The 22,573-nt window shown below is 45.0% G+C and overlaps 1 protein-coding gene across 4 annotated transcripts in view; it reads left to right on the forward strand.

Annotated features, from left to right (window-relative positions):
* The window catches only part of gpc5c (glypican 5c), a 106,750-nt gene extending 97,222 nt beyond the window's left edge, over positions 1–9,528 (forward strand). For all 4 annotated transcript variants that reach the window (XM_030402386.1, XM_030402387.1, XM_030402384.1 and 1 more), the window contains one exon: positions 7,410–9,528. In XM_030402386.1, coding sequence (XP_030258246.1) covers positions 7,410–7,597 — 188 coding nt within the window. In that variant the 3' untranslated portion in view covers positions 7,598–9,528. The remainder of the gene's footprint in view (positions 1–7,409) is intronic.
* Positions 9,529–22,573: the final 13,045 nt, after the last annotated feature.

Here is a 22,573-nt window from a genome sequence, read left to right on the forward strand (position 1 = left end):
CACTGGGCAGATTCCATTGCACTGATCCCTGCTCTGGAGTTGCCATGCTGCCATGCCCGTTGCTAGGTTAGCTGTAGGCTAAGATGTGTACCCCACTGGTGCCCCTGTATTTTTGCCCCTTTAGCCCCACAAATGGCCTGCCAGAGACCCTGTACCAGTCTTGGATTCCCTACATAGGTTGCCTGTGAACCAGAAAGCCAGTTCCCAGAGAAGTGAGTTTGTGTGTGTTACCCAGAATACGGAATAGGGAGATTAGTTTGACAGGGCAAGGAGCCTCTGGCTGACATGGCACCACATAAAGAGTGAGTCGTGGACAAAAACAGCACAGAGATGGATGGCCAGTAATGAACTGTGCGAATGCCTCCTCCCCTTCTCTCCACCCTCTAACCTTACCCTTCTTTGTAAGAAAGTGTGTGTGAAAGGAGATAAGAAGACACTGTGCAAGTGCTTCGGAAGGTAAATGGCTATGGGTGAGACAGTGAACGAAAGGCCTTAAAAAACATAGTGACCCAGAGAGGTTTAGCATTCTCCAGCTGCACCAAACAGTGTCAGGACACCCATGATCCATAGTCACCAAGAGCTTCATCAGTCTTTTATTGGTGTCTGATCGGAAGCACAGTGATAGCTCTGCATCTCAGTAATGCTGGCTTCATCCTGAAATAAAAAGAGGCTTGTGCATACCACTTGGCGTGATGGGACTCCACATGCTATCAACTTTTGTGGTGTGTGAAAATGATGCGAATGTTGCAACCAAGGAGTAACAATGGATGTGTGTATAAATGAGAGCTATCACACAGCTTAACGACACAGAATGACATGGGTTTAAACAATCACTGTGATGAAATTTACAGTCATTACATTTATTTGGAATATGTGCCAGTGCTAAACCAGAGAAGTGGAACATTGTTCCACATCTGTGTCTCTTCCCTCGCTTCACTTGGGAAACAGAGAGCCTCTTGCTCTCACAGGGAGAGATGGCAGGTAGCAAATATCTGGCAAAGGTCACACATCAGGTTGGATCAGAGGAGAACTCCTCGTCCCTGTTAATGACAGGGAGTAATGGTACAAATCATTTTTACTGACTTCACTGTATTTGAAAAACGGCGAGCTGGTGCCCACATTTCAAAGACATATTGGCTATTGCGTAAAGATCTTGTTTTACAGCAAATAAGGATTGATCTAGCAAATCAACGGTGTCGTTATTCAGCTGCTAGGGAGAGCTGTCGCAGGAAAAGCTGGATAAGCTGTACTATTTCCTCTAAGTCTTGAAGTTATGCTTGAACCAAGCACACATGTAGAAACGGGTGACTAGTTAATTACATATCGTCTCACTGCTAATTTCAAACACTGTGTCCAGCTGTACCACGAGCATGTGTAAATCTTTGCGTCCGTATACATGCTTACATTTATGTGTCTGCCTTGGTAAGTGGTAAAAAAAATGTGCCAAAGGTCACCTCTTAATGAAACATCGCCGTGAGGCAGGTCCAGTGGCCTTGTCAAAACCCGGGCTCCTGTGCTGCTTTACAACGCCCCCACGCACCCCCCTCAGCATCCGTCTCCTATCAGCCGCTTAGCAGGGAGAGGACCTTCAAGGTCATGGCAGGGGTGTGAGTTTAAAGAGAGGAAGATGGTGAGAATAAGAGAGGAGGAGGAAGTTACTGACCTCCAAGCATCTCCATCCCTCCCTCCATCACTTCATGAATCAAACCTCCACGTTCTGACTGTCTTTGTGATCCTACACAGCGATTCACAGGAGTGAAAACATCCACAGATGCCTTAAAGCTCCTGGTAAACAGGTCAAAGTCTTGTATTTATACAAAATTCATTAAAAAAAAGAATGCATAGCTATGTTTGCAGTGGCTACAAGTCAGTGTTGAGTCTTGAAAAGCTGCCTTGTCATCTTGGTAGACTATACTGTGTCAACTTGCTAAGCCCCAGTATACAGTAGCACCATTCCTCACTGGATTACAGCTCTGCAGCTTGTGTTCAGCCAAGCCCACATGCAGACACAACCCACACAAACACACACAACCATGAACACATTTCTATTTTAATTTCATGGTTTAACTCATTAGATTTGTCCCTTAATAAAGTCTTTGCACTGCTGAGTGTTTGAGTTTATGTTTTTATGTTTTTAGGCGTATCGTGTGCATTCATGCTGGCTGTGTATTGTTGTCTACAGTATGTATGACGTGCTGAGGAAAATAGAGACTAAATCTTATCAGTTGAAGACAGGGGGAGGATTGTTTTAGAACAGTTTGCTTCTTCTCTTAGCATTGGTTTGAGGATTCAATCTATGTGCTGGCAAAGCAAAAGAAACACAGAGGAGAAGAGAGAAGGAAAGAGAGAGCAGGAGGAGGAGAGTAGCAGTAGAAAACAGACAAGAAATGATGGCCGAGGCATTTGTTATTCCTCCCACTCACCTTCCAACCCTTATTCCTCCCTTCCGCCCTCCTCCCCTTCCCTCCCCTCCCTCCTTCGTCTTGGCGAGAGCCCGAGGTCCACCTCCTCTTCGGTGCTGTGGCCAGGCTCGTAGGAGGCAGCTGTTGTTGCTCCCTCGGCCAGTGGGAAAAATAGAGGCTACTCCAAACTCGCAAGCTGCCCATCTGGAGAGGCATTAGTGGCAAAGGACACTGAACCATTTCTCACACGCTAAGCCAACACAGAGGTCAACAAGGTGGCAGAGGACTGAACATCCCTCCTTAACAAGCTACAGCCTCAGGTTGAGCTGCGTTGCATTCTTGCACTGAATGTGTAGAGGTGAAGGTAACACATCGCACTACAGAGCACTGTTGAATGTTCAGATGTACAAAGTGACATGATCATTATTGGCCTGATTCAAACCAAGAAATACTCTGAAATACACTGCAAACTTGTTGCAGATGGAGAAAGTCACTCTGGAAGAGTTGTTGCTCCCATGCTGCGAGCTGGGAAGCGGGCAGAGGAGGAGTTCCAGGCGAAGTTCACGGGCCAAACAATGATACTCTCCCAGTTTTGTCCTTCCACACCAACACACAACCCTACAGTAATCTCAGGGTTGTGCAATTAGCACCTCATTCAGACCAAATCAGGCGATCTGTTTCTTCATGGCCCATTCTACTGCAGGGTTTAGTGACAAATGAAAGCTATTACAACCCCTTCTTTATACACATGTAGGGTCAACATATACCAACGTATACATATTTACTTAATTTAATTAATGTGTTGGGATGTACAGCCCACTAAGCACTCAAGTTCTATTTGTCTCTTTGGTTTGCTTCACACTCTGACTGTTCAGTGCCCATTATGAAGGATTGTACCACTCAAATCACATGCTCTTTTACTGCTGGGAACCATGTGTCGTTGACTGTTGCTGTAAAAGGGGAGGCATGTTGACGTGCTATTGCACTGCCTGGAAGTCACCCGAGGTGATTGATTCCATCTGACTTAATACATGTGACGATGGATCTTCATCCTTATGCCGAAAAGCCAAACTAACTGTTTTCCTCTGCTAACCCACTACGTAATCTTTCACTCCCTTCCTCCCTCTGTTTTTCTGTTTCGCTCGTTCTCCCTTTTTTTTTTTTCTCCTCGCCATATTTAGGGGATTTACACAAGAGCCAGCTTATGAAGCTCGGCTTATCTGCTAACATTGTCTCATTATGACAACAACATCACATTCCATTATGCTCCTGCTCTCCTGGTTTTTCTTCTCTTTGTACCTCAGGTTGTTGCTTGCTCATAGGGACTTAACTTTTTGTAATACAGCTCTTTGTTCCTCAAGCTTCCACCATATCCCTTTATTAGTTTTATAATTCAGTTCTTTTTTGTAACTTTTGCTGGGTGATGTGGCTGAAAAACATATCCAAATTATGTGATAAACATTGACATAAAATAATATATAAATAGTATCATCATGTAACAGATCCAAATTATGTGAGTGAGAGCTTTGCGAGAGCAAATGTTAAAGTTATTTCCATGACCTGAAAAAGTCTGAGGGTCTCCCCACATGTTGAGAACAGTGTGCTTGTAAATCTGCCAAAAACAATAAATGTTGAGTTTAAAAAAAAAAAAAGATTCTGCATTGTTTAAAAGTAATTTCTCTCTTCAAGATAAATATGACAGAATATATCATTATAGCTCAGTATAAAATGATAACTGTGCTGCAAAATTTTACTGCATCTGTCAATGTCAAGCTGTGCTTTCAGAGCGCTGCACCATCCCTATTTCACAACACACACGGTCATCTGTTCTCAAGACTTCTCAGACCACAACAATGACTTCTTCTTTTTGTTTAAAAATTGTTTTAATCTATTTATATGAAAGTATTCCCAGTGCAAAAGTATTTCAAACAGATTGACCACAGCACTTTTTCAAGTGATCCCTCCATCAAAGTTTGGACACTTACTTGGGTCCAGGTCATAACATGAGTAGGCGTACTTTTTCCCAGCCATGTCCTCTAACTCACTGTAAATGATACTGGAACACTCTCTGGTTGGGATACATAATCTGTTGTGCATTTTCTGGGTCTTTTCCAGGGTCTCAGCATACTCCTTTAGGGCTTGTGTAGGGTACTGTGAGCTTTGATATATTTATAAATGAATATGATGCCATCAGATGCAGTTTTGATAGGAATTTGAAGGAAATTGACACATAAATTACAAAAACATTTCTCTCATTTCTTTTCTTTTATTCCCCTCCCAGCTCGTGGCACGCTAGGCAATCACCCTGTTTGGCTTTGAAACGGATCTGGTTAGACAATTAGTTTGATGGGTACTGACTGTGCCTTGTCACTTTATTTAATTTGCATCCAATTTTATTTGGTTTCAAAGTTCGCAAAGCTCTCTAATACGATGCATTCCAAAATACCTACCTACGAAAGAGAGTTCAACTTTTTGGCAGTACTGTTGTCTATACTGTAATTGGTTGTTCTGGCATGGACCTGCCGCGCTAATTATCCAGTTGGTTAGCCTGTAGTGGAGCACTGTTCGTATTGTGTTGGCCCATTCAAGTGCTGTTTTCTGACATCTCCCTGATGAGATTCAGCCCATTTCCATTGAAACAAAACAGCAATCTGATTTGGGATAAATGATGTCTTTGTCTATTGTATACTGGAACAACAAAAACCATTGGCACGGGAAACACTCTCTAGAGCCCTGCCTAGCCCTATTCACACATGCATACACATGCACGCATACAAACCCAAGTGCACTGCAGGGATGGGTTTGATATGCTCTCTCCGCTCTACAAAACAATGTATTCTTTAGATTTACACAATCGGCGACGCCAGGTGTGAAGGTAAAACTTGCAATTCATTTTGTTCTTTTATGACAGTGAAGAAGTCATTTCAGTTATGTATCCCAAGCTTTTAGCGTGGGATGCCATGACTTTTCACATTTTTTACGGATGTAATCAAATCAGATAATGCATCACACACCTGGCTGTCTAGTCGCTTGACAGCCGAGTCACCACACAGGAGAGGCTGTAACTACTTAATTAGACAACTGAATCTGAGACAGATCAGTTTAACACACACTGGTGGGAATCATTGCAAACTTGGCCTGTTTTCCTGACAGTGACAAGCTCAAATAGACATTTTGACAATGAGCTTTGGCACTGTCAGGAGTCTGGTACTTAGCTTCCTCCCTATTAGAACACACAGTCATGTCACCCATTACCTCTCTGGGCACTACTAACACAAGGCTTGCATAGATCCTAACCCCACATGGGCAAAACTAAATGTATGACACTTGTCAGGTCTTGACGATATAATACGTTAAAATTAAACTAGACTAGACCTTTGTTGCATATTTTGTCGAGTTGTGTAGTTATTTTCCCAAAGGTTCCAACCCAGAGAAAGTTTACTAAAGGGAATGTTGTTTTTAATTTGGTTGACTGTTTGAAACTTCCAGGAAAGAGAAGGGTTAGCCCTAACCCTGAATACAAAAACATACAAAAGCACATTACCTCGTCTGTGATCATTTGTGACTCAGTAACATCAGATAGTTTTTCATCAGCAGTGGTGGTTTTTTTCATGTTGATTTCACCACCAGTGAAGTAAGTTTGACTACCAGAATGATCTGTATTTATTTGTGTTACTCACAAGGGTGTTTATTTTTCCCTCTCCTTCACTGTACATTAGCCCACTGTACATTCAGGTCAAGTGTCACTGAGCTCAGCATCAGCAGAGACTCCGGTTCTTTCTCTTTCTTTGCCTTCTCCTCTCTATAATGTCTTCATGAAGTGAAGTCATCTCTTAGCTTTTACTTTGATAAATGGCTCCAGATCAAAACACAATCTGATGTGACTCCGGGTGACAATTCTAGAGATGATTCTCGAACCAATCGGTGGTCTGCAGTGTTTTCATGTCACCTTTCAGTACTGGCTCAGCCTTTTCCTCGACCAAGGTGATATCAGAATAGTACCAGATTCTATCCACAATGGAAGAAGAAAAAAGAGCGAGTGGAATAGAGGTGAGCCTCGCTGCACCATGCAGTGGAAAAAGCAACTTTAGTTGTGCAGTTTAAGTGGCATTTAATTGGTACCTGAGAGAGTGTAGAGCACTCTGCTGTGCTGAGGGTGGTTATCTGTCTCTAACCCATAGATACACATATCTGTGCTAGGATGGAAATATAGAAGAGCAGAAAGCAGAGTGGGTGATCAGGTAAAGGAATCCATTTCCTTTCCGTTTTAGAGACACCAACACACTGCCGCATCCCAGAGGGAAGCGAGAAAAGAGTCGCTAAGAGCCAGGGCAATGATTCTGTATGAGGATAGAAGTGATCAAGTTTAAATGAGACTGGAGGAACAGCGAGGGGCAGAGACACTGAAGTCCTCCTCAAGGAAGGCTAGGATTTCACCAGTGTCAGCTGTTTGCGTGTGTAACTTTATATACATGTGTTGGTAGGGACTGGGATTCAAAGGCTTTCCTACCCTCATCACACTAATTTATCTTGATCGTACGCACTGTCACAGTGAGGGCTGTCCATCATCTGCTACTGGAGATTAGACACCAAGTCCGTCCTCCATTGTGACATGTGTGCAAATGACCGTTCATTTTGTGTTTTACCGTGTCCCATGGGGCAGAAAAACTCAGGATATGGCAGCACAGGTTTTTTTGTCTGTGTGACAAAAAGATTGCAAAGTAGCTGCACAGTAAATCAGTGGCACCGTACATACGTGTGTAAAATGTTCACAAAGCACTCTTCAAAAAAAAATCAGTGGTGCTCTCAACTCGAAGAGCCACATCTGTGCTTCTTCTGAAGTCCACATGAACTCCCTTCAAGTGTAACAGACATATTTATAAATCACTTTTAATGTGCAATTCTTTTTGAAAACCTTTGGAATGAGCTTACGAGTGAAACCACTTATCTCTGTCTGTCTCTCTCTTCCCTCCTCTCCGTCTTTCTATCTGTTCCTGTCTCTCACAGCACACACAGAAGCCCCCAGCGAAGGGAAGCCCGTTGCTAGAAAGCCTGGAGGTGACAGCGCACGCGAGAACCCTTCCAGGCCCCCCTCTGTGAAGGTGATAGGGGGCTCGCCGTCTGCCAACTGGGCACGACCCTGGAGCCTCGCACTGCTCTTTGCTGCACTGTGCTTGCAGTTGACCCTGTTCTGATGCCAGCACCCTCCGTGAATCCGCAACCCTGCCCCCCTAGAAAAAACCACGTACACGCACACAGGCACCCATATCATATACATATCACTCATAGTATCCCTACTACTGTCCTCAACGTGCATGGATGGATGGAAAAATAAAAACTGGAAAACAAGACGGGGCGTGGAAGAGAAGAGGACGCCGTTGTAGGAGACTGTAGACTCAAGGGGGGGCTCTCGCAGGGGCAACCCCCCTGTCCTGCAGCATCACCAGTGTGGGTGTTTGCACAAGCTAATCCCATGCACGCTCATCTACAAAGATTATAGGCTTCCTCTTGTCTGTTCTGGAGCTAGAAGTTTGTGTATACAGACAGCGATACAGCCCTGCCTTTGGTGGTTCAGACAGGGACTGCGTCACTCTGATTTTACTTAAAAACGCTTACACATATACAGACTCATATACAGTACAACTACTTTTCTGCTGCCGGTTTTTACTTATCCTTTCAGGCTGAAAAAAAAAAATAAAAATCATCACGTCGACTGCACCAGCTACGCAGAGGAATTCAGCTCATTTGAAAACTCAACTCATTTTCTTTTTCGGGGATTAAGGAATGCATGATAGATTGATAGATCAATCCCAGGTGCCTGGCCCAGAACAGCAGATTTGATATACTCTAATGACTGTGTACCTTGGCAGGGATTAGAACGTAATGAGTTCACAGGTAGAGCACGGGCACACTTGCAAGGCTGAACACATGCGTGCAGACAAACTAGGTGTGTATAGTATGTAAATGTATATAGGTGGAAAGATTTGATTGAGCGTACGAGGTTCTGATTCAACAAAAAGCTCTTAACTGATCGAGCTGAATGAGGTTTTTTTCTTTTCCCTTTGCTATGAATGGACTGTGCTCGTCTGCTCAACACCACATAAAAACAATGCCAAAAATATAGAGATATAATTTCTGTAACAAATAATGCAGGAATGCACATCATTTTCCAATCCCGTGACATAAATGGACAGATTTTGGACGTTTGAACAAAGTTGTACATTGTTGATTTTACTAATGTTTACTGTGCGTACCGTTTTGTGTGTTTGCTCGATGAGTTGCACATTAATGCATGTATAACCTACCAAGTTATCCAAATTGCTATGAAAGGATCAGGCCCCGTCTTCCGGAAAAACTCATATAAATGCCTTTTTTCCATTGCATCAGGTGTTGTCTCCCTCTCTCAAATGACAGTTTGCAACTTGAAAAACAAGGAGGGAGGTCAGGCTGCAGATGTGACACAGCCGGATATAAAATACACAAACAAATAAAACATGTAGAATATTTTTTACACAGTTGGCTGCATCTTTTGTTTGATCCCATACAGTGTGTAAGCTCCTCTACATGAATTCATCGCACATTTTGCCAAATAAGCTCTAATGCCACTCTTAAGCAGACCATTCCTTGGGATTTACACAGAATAAAATCACTTTTTGTTTGACTGTTATTATTATCTTCTATCATATCTACCTGCTCCTCTCCCTCTCTCTGATGTAGGCGAGGTACAGCGGAGCACCTGTGTGACTGAGGATGAATGTATGGTCAACGCTATGCAGCTACAGTATTAAACCTGATGATGGCTAAAGGTTACTCACATACAGTATCTAAGCTAAAAAAAAAAAAGGTCTTTACACTTACATGGGTCTACGTGCAGTGAAATACCTCTTCATTACCTTTACTGACTCTGCCGAAACACACGGAACCCCCCGTGGTTACGACTAAAGCTACGTGAGGTTTCGGCACTTCAGATCTGTCACATTTTGTGTTCTGTAACCATATTTGTTTAGTTCGTATGATTTCCTCCATGTGAGTTGTGTTCGCTCCCCACTGTCGATCACTGCCCCCCCACGGATCACTTACAGCCTTTTACCTTTTGCATGTGTATAAATGTACATATTTTAAGTCACGTGTCATTTGTTTTGTGTCTCATTTCCTCTTTCATGTGTCAGTGTGATACCAGTGCAGCTGAGCTCTTTGAAGGCGCTCGGCTTTTTGGTGCTCGTCTCGATATAAAGAAGATCGGCCACGATAGACGACGATAAACAACATATGTGAACACAAACACCCAGTTTCTGCAAACCACTGATATGCTGAAGTCTGGCATTTCTTTATTTTACAACTTCAGTCTTCTTTAGGTTTAATTTTCCTTTGTGTATGTAATGACATCACTGTGCTTATGCTCTGGTTAGTCTTCGGAAAAAAACATCTTTCTGATTAAAACACTGAATATGGTTTGGTTGCCACAAATACAGATAGAAGCCTCCCAACTGCTCACCAGAAGTATCATTCTTTTCTCACCACAAATTTGATATGACACTTATTGTAGAACATTTCAACGTGGTTTCAGTGGTTTTCAGAAATGTTACCCGGCACCTGGAGATTTCCTTGTAAAGGGTGTTCATAAAAAGGCTCTATACACCTGTGGCACACCCTCGCAGGTGTTTCTACTGATTTTGCCCGATAAATCCTCCCCTCAGGCCTGTGCGGGCTTGTTTGACGTCGTCCTCCTCCTTCTCCCATTGCACCTGTTAGCACAACATCTCTGCGTGTTTTATTGGTGCGATGAGTCAGTCGACATGTAATTCGCAGCCAAGCTCCACACAACTTAGATAATAAAACTAATCGGCCACATTAAGTGAAAACACCTCTGGAAGTGTGCAGGCATGTCGACTCCATTCACATTTCACCTGTCCTCGAATATTCAACCGGGGCGGCGACATCATGCGCGTCCAGTGATACTTTTTTGAGCCTTTTCCATGGAACAGTCTGGCATTTTAAGAAGTACACTTAATCTGCTTTCTTGGCAGCGGCGTCTGTTAGCACCTCCAGAAACCCACTGCGCCCAAGCCACCGGTCGCCAAGAAATAGTTACAGCATGTAACTTCCCGTAATCCGCAACCCCTTCAGTTTTGCATTAAAATGTGTGTATGGATTAAAGAAACAAGACGAACAAGTAGGCGAGCTTTGGATGTGGTGAAAGGGCGTATTTTTGAACCACCTGTTTTTTTTTCTCCCAGCTTCCAGTCTGTATGCAAAGCTAATGCTAATCGCCTCCTGGCTACAGCTTCACGGTCAGCGCGCAGAAACGTGAAAGTGCTGCTGATCTTCTCATCTTACTCTTGGCAAGAAAAAGCGAGCGAGCCAATTTTTTTTTTTTTTTTTTTACCAAACCATTTCTTCAAAGCAAGAAGACTTCATAACTATGTCTACACAGCAGTGGCTCGCTTGCTGTCCCTGCAAACACACCGTCGAGCATACTCCTGCTGCTGGCGAGCGGTGGAGGAGGACTGAGTTATGAGGGCGTGGGCAGGGCAAGCCGTCTAAGTCTGACCTTCTCTATTTGCATCCAGGAAGCCTCTCGCTAAACATATCAGTCCGTGTCTGCACCAGGAATAGAGGCGGGGGGGGTGGGAGAGATGAGGGAGCAGAAGACATGTAGAGGTTCAGCGCTGGAAAGAACCGTGGCAGACAGTCAGCGGCGATGACAGCGGCGTCGACAGTGACAGTTTGCTCGCTCAGCTGATGTGCGGCTGACCCGCTGGCTGCTCATGCAGGGGAAACTTTGCCTATTCATGGGCTGTAATTTCCCCCGAATTAGTCCCTGCTGTCAGCTGCAATGTTTGCATCACCGTTAGCCTAGCCTAGCTACAGTAGGACATGTACAAACACTGAGGCAAGCACGGTGGGGGGGGGGTGAAAAACAGACACATGTTTTTGGGGTGACGCACAATCTGCTAGAATATCCCCGGGTGAGGTTATGAGCTAAATCAGGTGTGTGACATGTGGTATCGCTGCTTCGCGCATTATTATTTTAGCACCGCCAGATAAAGACGTACAATGGAAGTGAAGCATAAATGTTTCGGGGTAGTGTTTATAATTGGTCTTCAGGGTAACGCTGGTCCTTTTTTTCCCCCCCTCCGCAGTGATTATAAAAGCATTTAATGGCAACGTATCAGGCGACAGTGGCCCTTCGAGTCTCACCACACCTCCCACTGTTTTAGCCATCAGCCTGGGAGCACATTACTAAGAGCGCTTTTCCTGGCCGAATCGCACGACGTCCACAAGTTCTTTTTTTTTTGTCTTTTTGTGACTCTCCCTCATGCATTTTCGACCATCGCAAAAAATAAAAAATAAATAAAAAAATCATCACAAACACACACCGATGATCTCATTCACACACCCTGTCCCACACTTCCAATTGCACGCAGTCTGTATTTGATCCTTGGAGTCTATTTCATGCTTGTTGCTGTGAAACTGAGTGTCTGGCTGGCTGCAGACGAGAGCAGAGAGACGGTGCCCAGTCCAAGGATATCGTGCCTCCTCTCTCTGCCTGAGCTGTAATTGGACTGCATTGTCCCTGCCTGACAAAACCAAAGCCGTCTGTCGTCCTTTAATAACCTCCGCTGACTGACGCAGAAAGCCATGGATTACTTTAAAATATGGACAATAATAGGAGCAAACTCAGACACAGAGAGAGTTAGTCTGAAAATTACTTTCAAATGGCCTTTTTCTCTTTTTTTCCTCTCTCTTAAGTTAACTTTATAACAACATTCGCTTCTTCAAAATGGGCCGGGATGATTCAGTTTATTATAATGTAGGTAAAGAGACACACACACACACACACACACACACACATTGCAAGGAGCTGTGTGGTCAGTGAGTGTAACTGAGAATTCGGGGGACCTGAGGTCACAGCTGCTCAGCTGTCTGTCTGGGCTATTTTAAACAGTAGCACACATCAGCGCTTCTGTCCCACTGGCTCGGCCGAGTCCACACCTAAACGTCCCCACACACACACACACACACACACACACACACACACACACACTAAAATTGTTCTCGCCTTGGTAAAAAAAAAAAGTCGATCTCGCAGTCACTCACACATTCAGAGATGAACCGCAGTCGTACCACATGCCGTGAAAAAAAAGAAGCCTTAAGATGCATAAATGCGTTTTCTAACAGATGCTCCCTGAAGTCAACCTGATTGTGCGGGGAGCGCGGTGACAGCGGCGGAGCGAACGCCTCTTCCCCCCCCCCTCCCGAGATTGTCTTACCTTTTTCAGCCCGAGGATCAGAGTGACAAGCTTGAACTAAAAGGAGGGGAGGAAAGGAAGGAGGGGAGGCACTGGAAATAGCTTTTCAAAGACGAACAATTGGGTGAGGTAGAGGGGAAGCGGAGGGGGGACCTGCGGCTCCGATTAACCACAGCTCTCCTCCTTGGGTTTCAGTCATCAGCTGTATCCATTCCCCTCTGCGCAGAGCTCCCTATGCCCTCTCAACGGGCTAACGCAAGCTGTCACTGCCAATTCTCCCTCTGTCACCAATTAGCATTATGCTCAATGAGCTCTTGAGTTAACTAATTGAGTCCAATTAGACAAATTTTCGACATGGCAGACCATCAAGAGGAGCCTCAGCGGCTCTGACAGAGATCAAATCTGCAACAGGGACACAAGAACTTTTGCTTGATTCCTCCTATTCACTGATTGGCCTCGCTTGTCAGTCCTGTTTCCCATCATGCACCGTGCCGCTGGCAGAGGGCAGGTAAACAAGTGTTCGGAGGTGTTGCGCTCCTGGCAGCTACCGTGGCGTTTCTGTCATTTCCTGTCTGAGTGTGGGAGAAACTGTTGTGGGACAATGCTCAGCAATTTGCTGCTGACTGAAGAAATGTTATAAAAAAAAACAAAAACAAAACACGAATGCACGCACAAAGCAACATTTGTAAAAGTGTAAGATTGCAGGAGCTGCCCTGCACTCAGCAGGCTGCTCCCCTCTGGCAATAAGTGGATGTGTACGAACACAGCGCCCAATATGAACGCAGTAATGCAGAAGAGCCATTCAGCTGTGCAATAATCGCAGATCCCACAAGAATCCCAATTTATTCTGCCTGCTATGAAAGACAAACAGAGGCCAACGTGAACCTCCCGCACCGCAAGCCAGAGCGCCGGGCGTCTGGCAACGGACCGCCCTTTCCGACCACTCCGAGGACACCCACGGGTGAAGGAGGTTCACTGGACTTCACGGGCCGCCGCTGACCGTGCGTCAAAACAAATGAGAGGGAGCTGAGGAATCATCTCGGTCGGAGCGGCGCTGAAACTTTTCCTTTTAAAAAAGCAGCTCCGGTGAGACAACATATGGACGTAGCTCACGGAGGAGCATCGGCGTGTGCTCACACGCCAGCGTTTCTTCTCTTTGTACCGCGCAGACTGAAGCAGGTTCTAAGTCAGAGTAAACAAGCCTGCGCTACCGCGGTGGCATCTCGCTTGTAAACTTGTATAAAAACACTTTAATGGCAAGAATTTCACTGCGGTTGTTTCAGCGCTTGCCAAGATGTATGGGCAGGGAGAGCTCGTAGAACCTATGATGTGCTAAGAAAATAGTCATCAAAATTCAGTTGGTATAGGGTTTATGTGTAATCCAGCTCTCTAAAAATGTCTTCAAACAATAAAAAAGAATACCTCAACAGTCCCTATTTGACTGATATGTTGCCTGCTTGGCGACCGTGTCTTTTTTTAGATGTAATGTGATTTATATTGACTAGAAAAAAAGATATATACACCTTCTGCAGTGTAGGTGAAGCTTTGAAAGACACCTGGATGTCTTTGCACCTGCAAATAAGCCAAGAGAAAAGCTTACTTGGTTCTGCCATGTCAGCTGCAGCATTAATAAATCGTAGTTGCTCCGTCTGAAATCATTCTTTCTGCATCGTTACGTTTCCTGCCAAGAGGGGAATTCCACTCTTTACAGTCTCATATGTTTCCGATTTCCTTAAATGATGTATTTCATCTAATTACAAAGAAATAAAACGTGGATTGCAAGTTTTGTTGATTTATAATCATAAACTACTCAGAGAGGGCTTCATTACTACATTAATGCATTATAGGCTTAATACCTTCCACATTCACATGATGATACGCTTCATCCGCAGATGATATTCACACGGTGGACATTTTCCTCGGGGTGGTAAGTTCTGATCCTGGGATTATGTTACTCTGCCGTGTTCCAGGCTAGAGGACGTGTAAACTTGGGGAATCGGACAAATTGTTGTCATGTCCCTGCTTATCGTTCGATCAGCAACTGGAAAGAAGATCGATAGTGAAAATAGCGAGGGGACATCAAGCTGTTTCTCGACGTAAAGCAACATATTTGATAACCCATTAGCGAACGTTAGCTTTCAACCTCTTCCTAGCTAACATTACAGCATGATTATGTCCATGCGTTTCACTTCCAGGCTTCACTAAATTATACGCGTGGAACATTTTGAATGAATCCCGCCTTTCTTTTCGTATCTTGTTACACTACCAAATGGGTACGTTAGCTAGGATGTGGTCGAACGCTAACGTTAGCCGTTGTGTAACGGAAGCTAATGGGGTGTAAGATATGTGTTTTACCTGGATTATTACACGGCTCTTCTTAATGCTGTAGAATGCTCCATTTACTTGAATGGGCCATTTACTGGAATTATTTTCGAATAACTGACCGCTGCTAAGCATATTTGACCGTCGTCAAGGAAAGTGGCCTTTTTGCCTCTGATTCACGTTTTTCGTAGCACTCCGCGCTCTAAAGTCTTTGCTCCGCAAGTGGTCCGGTCACTTATCACCCCAGCGTCTTCGGTTGCTAACCGACGTCAGCTGATCTGTAGTCTACTTCATATCGGAAAAAACATACTCCTAGGCCACTAGTATGGATGAGTTTCACATTAACTTTAATATTCTTGGAAAATACGGTGATTTCAACTCTTGGCAAATGGGCTGAGTTGTAGCCACTGGTCAAGAAAAGAAAAAGAGAGGAAAGCAGCGAAGAGGGAGAAGCAAAACGGCGTTGGTTTGGCGAACTATATTTCTCTGCTGAAAAACACTGTGAACAGTAACAAATAAATTGTAAAAAGACACACTGTGTCAAGTTTTTTTTCGTGTTGGCAAGTAACCGTGTAATAAGCGGGATAGTGTATAGAACGGCGGTCACTATCGGGAAAATAAGTCCCTTCAGGATGAACGACTTTTCAGATTCTGGACGTAGCAGCCTCGAACCCATCGGTATGACATTTGAGCTTCCCACCCAGAGCATGATATAAGAGGAGAAAGGCCAACGTGTGAGTATGGTCTATTGGAGGGGAGATTGCCGACGTGAACTATCAGTCTTTTTTTTACTGTGTGTTCTACGGTGCTGCTGCAGTAATGGCGCCTTTGCAAAAGATTTCAGATAAGTCTGTATATTTGACCCACAGATACAAATGATGGTACGCAATAGGCAGAGTGCACATGTACGGTGATGCAACTGACCACAAAAGACTCAGTGTTGTTCCCTGGCCTGTGAAAGAAACAGAAGAACCGGATAAGAACAAGTTGTCATTAAAATGTATCGTGTCTTAATAAGGCGACGCAGAGGGGCCGAACATCAGTCACCATGAAAGTCTGGCTGTTAGGAAAACAGATTAACTATGTCGCCGCATGACAATGGCCGGCCGGGGAGAAATGTGGCCCCGCTAGCACAGGCCCCCGTTCCAATTAGACCTGTGGGGTCTGCATGTGTGTGTGCGGTGTGAGGCGTGATTGAGGAGTTTGTGTGTGCGTGAGTGTGTGCGTGCGTGTCTGTCACATGTTCAAGGCTGGCCAGCATCTCATGTTGAATTCTCTGTCAGGCTCGTTCTGTTTGGCATGCTACCTGCAGCCTGCTTCCTGATGTCCCGGAGATGGATGAGCACTGGTGTGAATGTTCCACGGCCTCCCCTGGGTGCCATTCCACCTTTCCAACTCTCTCTTCCTCTCTCTCCTTCTCTTTCCATCTCTATCAGGTTGGAACTGAATTCAGATATTCTCCCAGTACAACTATTGCGTTTGCTGATCTCTGTTTTTTTTTTTTTTTCAATTCATTTAATACTTCTGTTTGTCTCGTCAGGGAAACATCCGTTATCATTGTCATCTGATTACCTGACATCAGTGTGTTTTATTGGCATGAATGTTACATTTGGAGCGTGAATGTTATATACACGTGTGCTGTGTACACACATGTGTGGGACCCAGGATGAATGAGCATGCTGGCGGTCAGGAGCATCATTGATTGGTTCTGATTAGGGATTCAGGGACGCCTGCTGCTGTCCGGTTCTGTAGATCATGAGAGAGGAGAAATCAATGTTTCATGGCCTCTGGGCCCTCACCCTCATACATCCTCATACTACATACACATATTCTCCCCTCCTCATACCAGACGGGATTTGGATTACAGTAATCACACTCAAAACACATTGCTGGTTGTTTTGATGACTGTTGGGCCAACAACAGTCCAGTGCATTTTCTCAAGTATTCCTGTAAGGACACATACGCAAGATCAGCAGGCAAATATTCGCCTCCCATTCTCTTAAATTCTGTGCGAGCAAAGCTTGGCTTCCCCGTGAGGTTCAACATGTGGGAGTGAGGTGAAAGCGAAGGGGTTGGGGGTCGAAGCAGCAAAGCATTTAACATGTAGACACAGAAAACAAGGATCAGGATTTGCAAAGCTGGCAACCAACAGGTAGCTTAACATCAGCGCCAGTGACCTCGCTAAAGCCCCGTCCTCTCAGGCAGGAGGCTCACACAGACCTTAGCGTTTGCTCATTTTAGCATACCTGCAAAGAAGACATAAAATGAAGGTGTAAGAACTCTTTTTTGCTCAGACTACAGCCCCCTCCCTCCCACCAGGCAGAGAGGCTAAGCTCCTATTAGTCATCCACCAAACTTCTGGTAAGACAGACTGTGGGGTCAGGATTTTGGTGTCAGAAGTGGGTTGGTTGTTCTGGTTTCCATTTGCAGTCTAAGTGGTATCGACCAATTACATCTGAGTGGGCTTTGGTTTCATGCAGGTAAACAGTCTTGAGAGCAAAAGAGTCAGAGCGCACTGGCAAAAAAAACAACAACAAAAAACGGATCTTGGAACCCATCGGCTATTGTCTGGCAACAGTTTTGTGGCTAAATCATCATCAGACGACAGCTGATGTGTTCCAACAATTTACTGGAATTGATTGAGTTACACTTCATGATGCAACAATGGTTGCAGGAGAATGGCAAACAGATTGTCCTGATTTTAAGTCCTTAATCGTGATTTAAAACTATTTATCAATAGGAACTTGTTTTTCGCTCGCTTTGGTACATGAAAACTTTGTTCACAGCAGAGAATGGGCCTTGTCAATTGCTCCAGTGCTGTGGAGGCTTTGTTCCATGTTCAGTTCCAGGTAATTTATTTTATATTGCTTTTACAAACAGTGCCCATCAGCTTGGACTGCGTTTGAGCACCAAGCATCGATGACGTAAACACAGAGTCCGCCTCTCCTCATCCTGTGCCCTGTCAGCTTAGAGCTTGGTCCTTGCAGCTTGGTCTGGGATGTTGTGGTGGAGACAGGCCTCTGTAAAGATGTGGCCGCACCGGTGTCTTGATTGCTTGGCCGACCCCGAGTCCTATTTGTTTAGTGGCCTTTTGTTCCAAGTCAAAATGCCAACTATTTAAAACCATCTGAATTTTCAGGCAGCAGAATACGACTGGTGAAGGTTTTTTTTCACACAAAAATGGCAGCAACGTTAATGCTGAGATGATATCGTGGCCGAGTCAATTTCAAATAAAACTGATTTTACTCGACCTGAATTTAGATACCCCTATTAGGGAAATAAACTACTGCTCACCGACTCCAATCTACAAATGTATTCAAATACCAAGATGGAACGAATTTGAACTGATAAAGATCTAACAAGAGTCTGACTGTTATTTGAATACATTGGTGTGTCGGAGACCTTGTCCGGGAGACGCTCCTCTTGTCAAAAGATGAGTTCAAATAGTCTTGCAATTACAAATGATGACTGATTACAGTCCTTCCCTTTCTGAAGAAATCCTCTCACTGTAGGTCCCCGTGTTAAACAAGCATGTACGCATCACTGATTACGACAGCGTTACATGCTAAGCACACCCTTGTTGTCGTTGCCGCTGTCAAGAGGCTCATTTGCATCAATTATGAGGCACAAAGCATTTGCTCACTTCGGGCTGCAGGAGATGCAGACGCAGCGTTACGTCTTCATTCGAAAGCCAACAAAAGGCAGACTGTTCCTCGGCAGACAGATTTACAGGCGAGATTGGTTTTACAATCCAGTTTACAGCGCCATGTGAAGTGAGTGCTGAGAAAACCGTCCTTTTAAATGGTGTCCCCCATTAGCAGCTTCAACTCCGATCAGACAGGCCGACGGAGAAAAGGCTCGAGACAAAAACCTGTACCAGAGCCCGGCGGCTTTCAGAAGTTGGGTTTCTTAAGATAGAAAAAAATTATAATTTTAAAACTGTGGAAGCTGGTAGTTTCAAGATTAGTCCGTACACAGTCACTTACCGTCTGGTGATCAAACTGAGTCAGCGCTGACGCTTTACACTTCTTATGCAGTCTGTCTCATTAAAAAGCAAATTGGAGAAAATGTGAAGAGGAGCAGTGTGATGAAACACTTTCGGTACAGGGGAGGCCTGAGAGGAATGCTGAAGGAATGTGTGGATATTCTGAAGTGGCAGTGGGAAAATAATGAAGGACTCCTCACAGGGGGCTGAGAACCACACGGAGAAGAGGCCTCCCACTGTTTCCGAAGGCCCACGTGGAGGAAGATGCTGCCAATCTGACTGAGGATCTGCCCGCAAGAAAAACCTGAGGAAAGTCGAGGTTAGTTGACTCTGGACCATTCGCAGGCATCAGATTCAAAAGGAGACGCGTGGCCTTGTTCCTTGTGTTATGATACCAAGGTTACCGTCAAGGTCACCCGTAGGAAAATATTATCCAGCCTTGTTATTTTCGTCGCAAATGGACCGGGAGGTTACCACCGCGGAATTGAATAATTATACAGAAATATGTACTAATGTCAAGGAAACGGTTTCTGGCGCGGGATTCGGTCACGAGAGGTCATCTGAACCTCGCAGTTTTTTTGTCGGCGCTTCCCCCGTGAGTTTATGAGTTTTCACAGCGGGAGGCAGATGAGGAGAGCAGTTCATTTATCCTTTAAGACACATGACAAATAGAGGAGGTGGACTATTTATATGAGAACAGCATGCAGGCAAATGAAGAGAATAATTGGACGAAGTTGGTGCAGGACGGAGGAGACGCCGCTGCCAGATGGGGAGAGTCTGCCGCCTAGTATGAGAGGGCGAGATAAGAAAAAGGCCAGGGTCTGATTCTCTTATTTAATAAGTCTGCATAAATATTATGAGCGCTTCCTTTTATTGTCTCGGCGATTGCGTAAGCTACAGTAAAGGACGAGGATTAAAGCACTGCAGTCAGCGGCAATTATTCAGATTTAAGTGGCGTCTCTATTAGATTCAATGCACTTGCAGCCTGAGTAATGTCTGATGGAGAGTCGGGTGGTGTCTCATAGTCACAAAACATTTATGGAGCTTTGCAGCGAATCAGTGTTGCACCATTCTCCTGGACAGCCCCCCCATCAAGAAGATGATCAGCGCATGGTCAAGCTTGTTCACCCACTCTAGATGAGGATCGTGACCTTAATACCACACTGTTAAGATTAGGGCTGGGTATCACCAGGTACCTCGCGATACGATACTATCACGATATTTTGCTCACGATAACGATAATATCACGATACGGCGATTCTGCGATAATCGATATATTGCAAGAAATTTCATCCACGATATCCATATCCCCCCCCAAAAAATAAATGAATAAATAAAAAAAATATATTTTTTTTTTACATTTCTAAATATCGATATTTGGCACCAGTGTATCGATAACGTACCTCAAGACGAAATATCGCGATATATCGTAGTATCGATATTTTGGCACACCCCTAGTTAAGATATGTAGTAAAATCTTCCAAAATGCATGTGAGGATAGCCTGTAATTTTACTTCTGTACACGTTTAAGGTCGGGCTGATTTGAGCTACGTTGCACTCTGTTGGGCTGTTTAGTCGTATTCTCTGAAATCATCGTGTTTGCATCGCTGTCCTGTGAGAACGAGGGCATCACTCAAAAAGTCAACTCTTCACGATCTGAGAAAAACAGCCTTTGTTTAGCTTCGTGATGATGCATCTCCCGGCTCATCCGAGAGGAGCTTTTTTAAAATTGTTTATTTAGCTGAAGAGGAAGCGAGGAGGGTGTTCTCAACAAAACAGAGGAACTCCGCGTCCTTCAGTTTATCACGTTACGTACGTGGTTTTCACCTGAAAAGGAAGTGTTTGAAAACTTCTGCTGTCGGATGAATGTAGCGGAGGAAAAGAGCGCACCATCTGCCTCTGAGATAAAGGTACACAGTTGTGAAAAATGGAAAATACTTATAAGCGCCGCACTTGGGTAAATATACTTACATTCCACCGCTGAAATGTTTTTTTTTTTTCGTGTATGTACTTAAGGTTTTTTTTTTTTTTTCTCTTCCCATGTTCATACTTGGAGAAAACCAGAGTGTGCTCAGATTACTGAACAGAGATGCCAGGATACCCACAGAGACACACAAAAGTGCACAGCGCAACACACGGCAGGAAGCATTTCTCATCCGCGACAGGAACAACCCCAAGAATTCCAGGATCCGACCACGCCGGCCATCGCTTGTTTTCACGTAATTCTAACCCTGTTTTCTTTTCACTCCCGTCCTCTGAAATCTGTTTATTTCATCCGCAGTTCTTCATCCTCGCCACTTTGAACGTATAATCCCTCCCTGCTAGTGTTTTCTCTTTTCTTCCTACTCGCATTTCTGCCACTCTCCCCGTGTCATCCGTCATCATATTCTTTCCCTCCTTATCTCCCCCTCCCCTCCTCTCCTGCCGGTTTCCCTCGCTATTTCTCAATTTTTCCTCTACAATGCTATCTGTCAACCCTTTGCACTCACCATCAACATTTCCCTCCTTTCCCTGTCATCATCCATCTCCGGCAGCTGGGGAGGGCTCCGTTTCCTTGTGCGTGGAGATATGCAGATCGGCTGTTTGTGGAGGCCGTGTTTGCACAGACAGACAGCCACCGGGTAGACGTGATCAAGGGATGATGCAGCGCGGCAAAATGGCAAAGGGACAGGCGGGGAAGAGGAGAAGGCAGGGCGTTACAACAAGTCTGAATTTAAGTTTCACGCGTGGCTGCGTTTTAAACAAGTGGTGGGGGGGGGGGCGGCGAGTACCGTGTGTTCCCATGAGGGGGTTGGATATGAGCAGGAAGACGTGTGTTTACGAGAGAGGGCAAGCAACGAGGTGGACCGAGGAAAGCGAGACAATGAACGAGAAACGGGGAGGGGAAGAGATAGACCCGGTGAGTAATGTGCGCGCACTCAAGCAGCCGGGCGAATGTGCTGAACTCAGGCTAATGGTTGACATAAAAACTCCCGGAAAACGAGGCAGAATCGATGCGATCTGCGAGAGCCGAGGACCAGGCCGGTTTTAATGGTAGAGGACGCAATGATCTCCCTTTTGTAGGCCGATTACGTCTGTGGAAACGGCACGCTGATATTCAACGTGGATGCCCAGCTGAGACCCACCGGCCGAACCTGCTGCTCCCTCACTGTGCGTGTGCGCGTCTGGCTTCTACAAGATCTGGATGTCGTCTGCTCTTTTTGTCATCAAGGTCTTCGCAAAAACTGTTTTCTGGGTTGCGATGCTGACTTCAGACAGGAGATTTTAGACTGCCTCTCTATATACAGTATGTGTGTTTACACCCGGAGAAATGACTTCACACCTCCATACGTGACACGCAAGTGCAACCCACGACAGGATCTACACTGTAAACGCTCTTCCCTTCCCCTCTTTCCCCCTCCACTCCTCCCAAGCAATATTTAAAACTGATATGGGAAGGTAAGCGCAGCTGCATCTCCCCTCTAGCTGCTCCGCAATAAAGACGTTCGAGAGGCTCGATGGAGCCGTTCGGTCGTCGCTAACAGATGTTTCATGCAGCAGCCGATTTCCAAATCCCTTCTGGTTGCAGAGAGAAACGAGAGGAGATAAGAACACACTCGGGTCTCGAGTTT

Source organism: Sparus aurata, chromosome 21 (genome assembly GCF_900880675.1).
Source record: "Sparus aurata chromosome 21, fSpaAur1.1, whole genome shotgun sequence".
Taxonomy (NCBI): domain Eukaryota; kingdom Metazoa; phylum Chordata; class Actinopteri; order Spariformes; family Sparidae; genus Sparus; species Sparus aurata.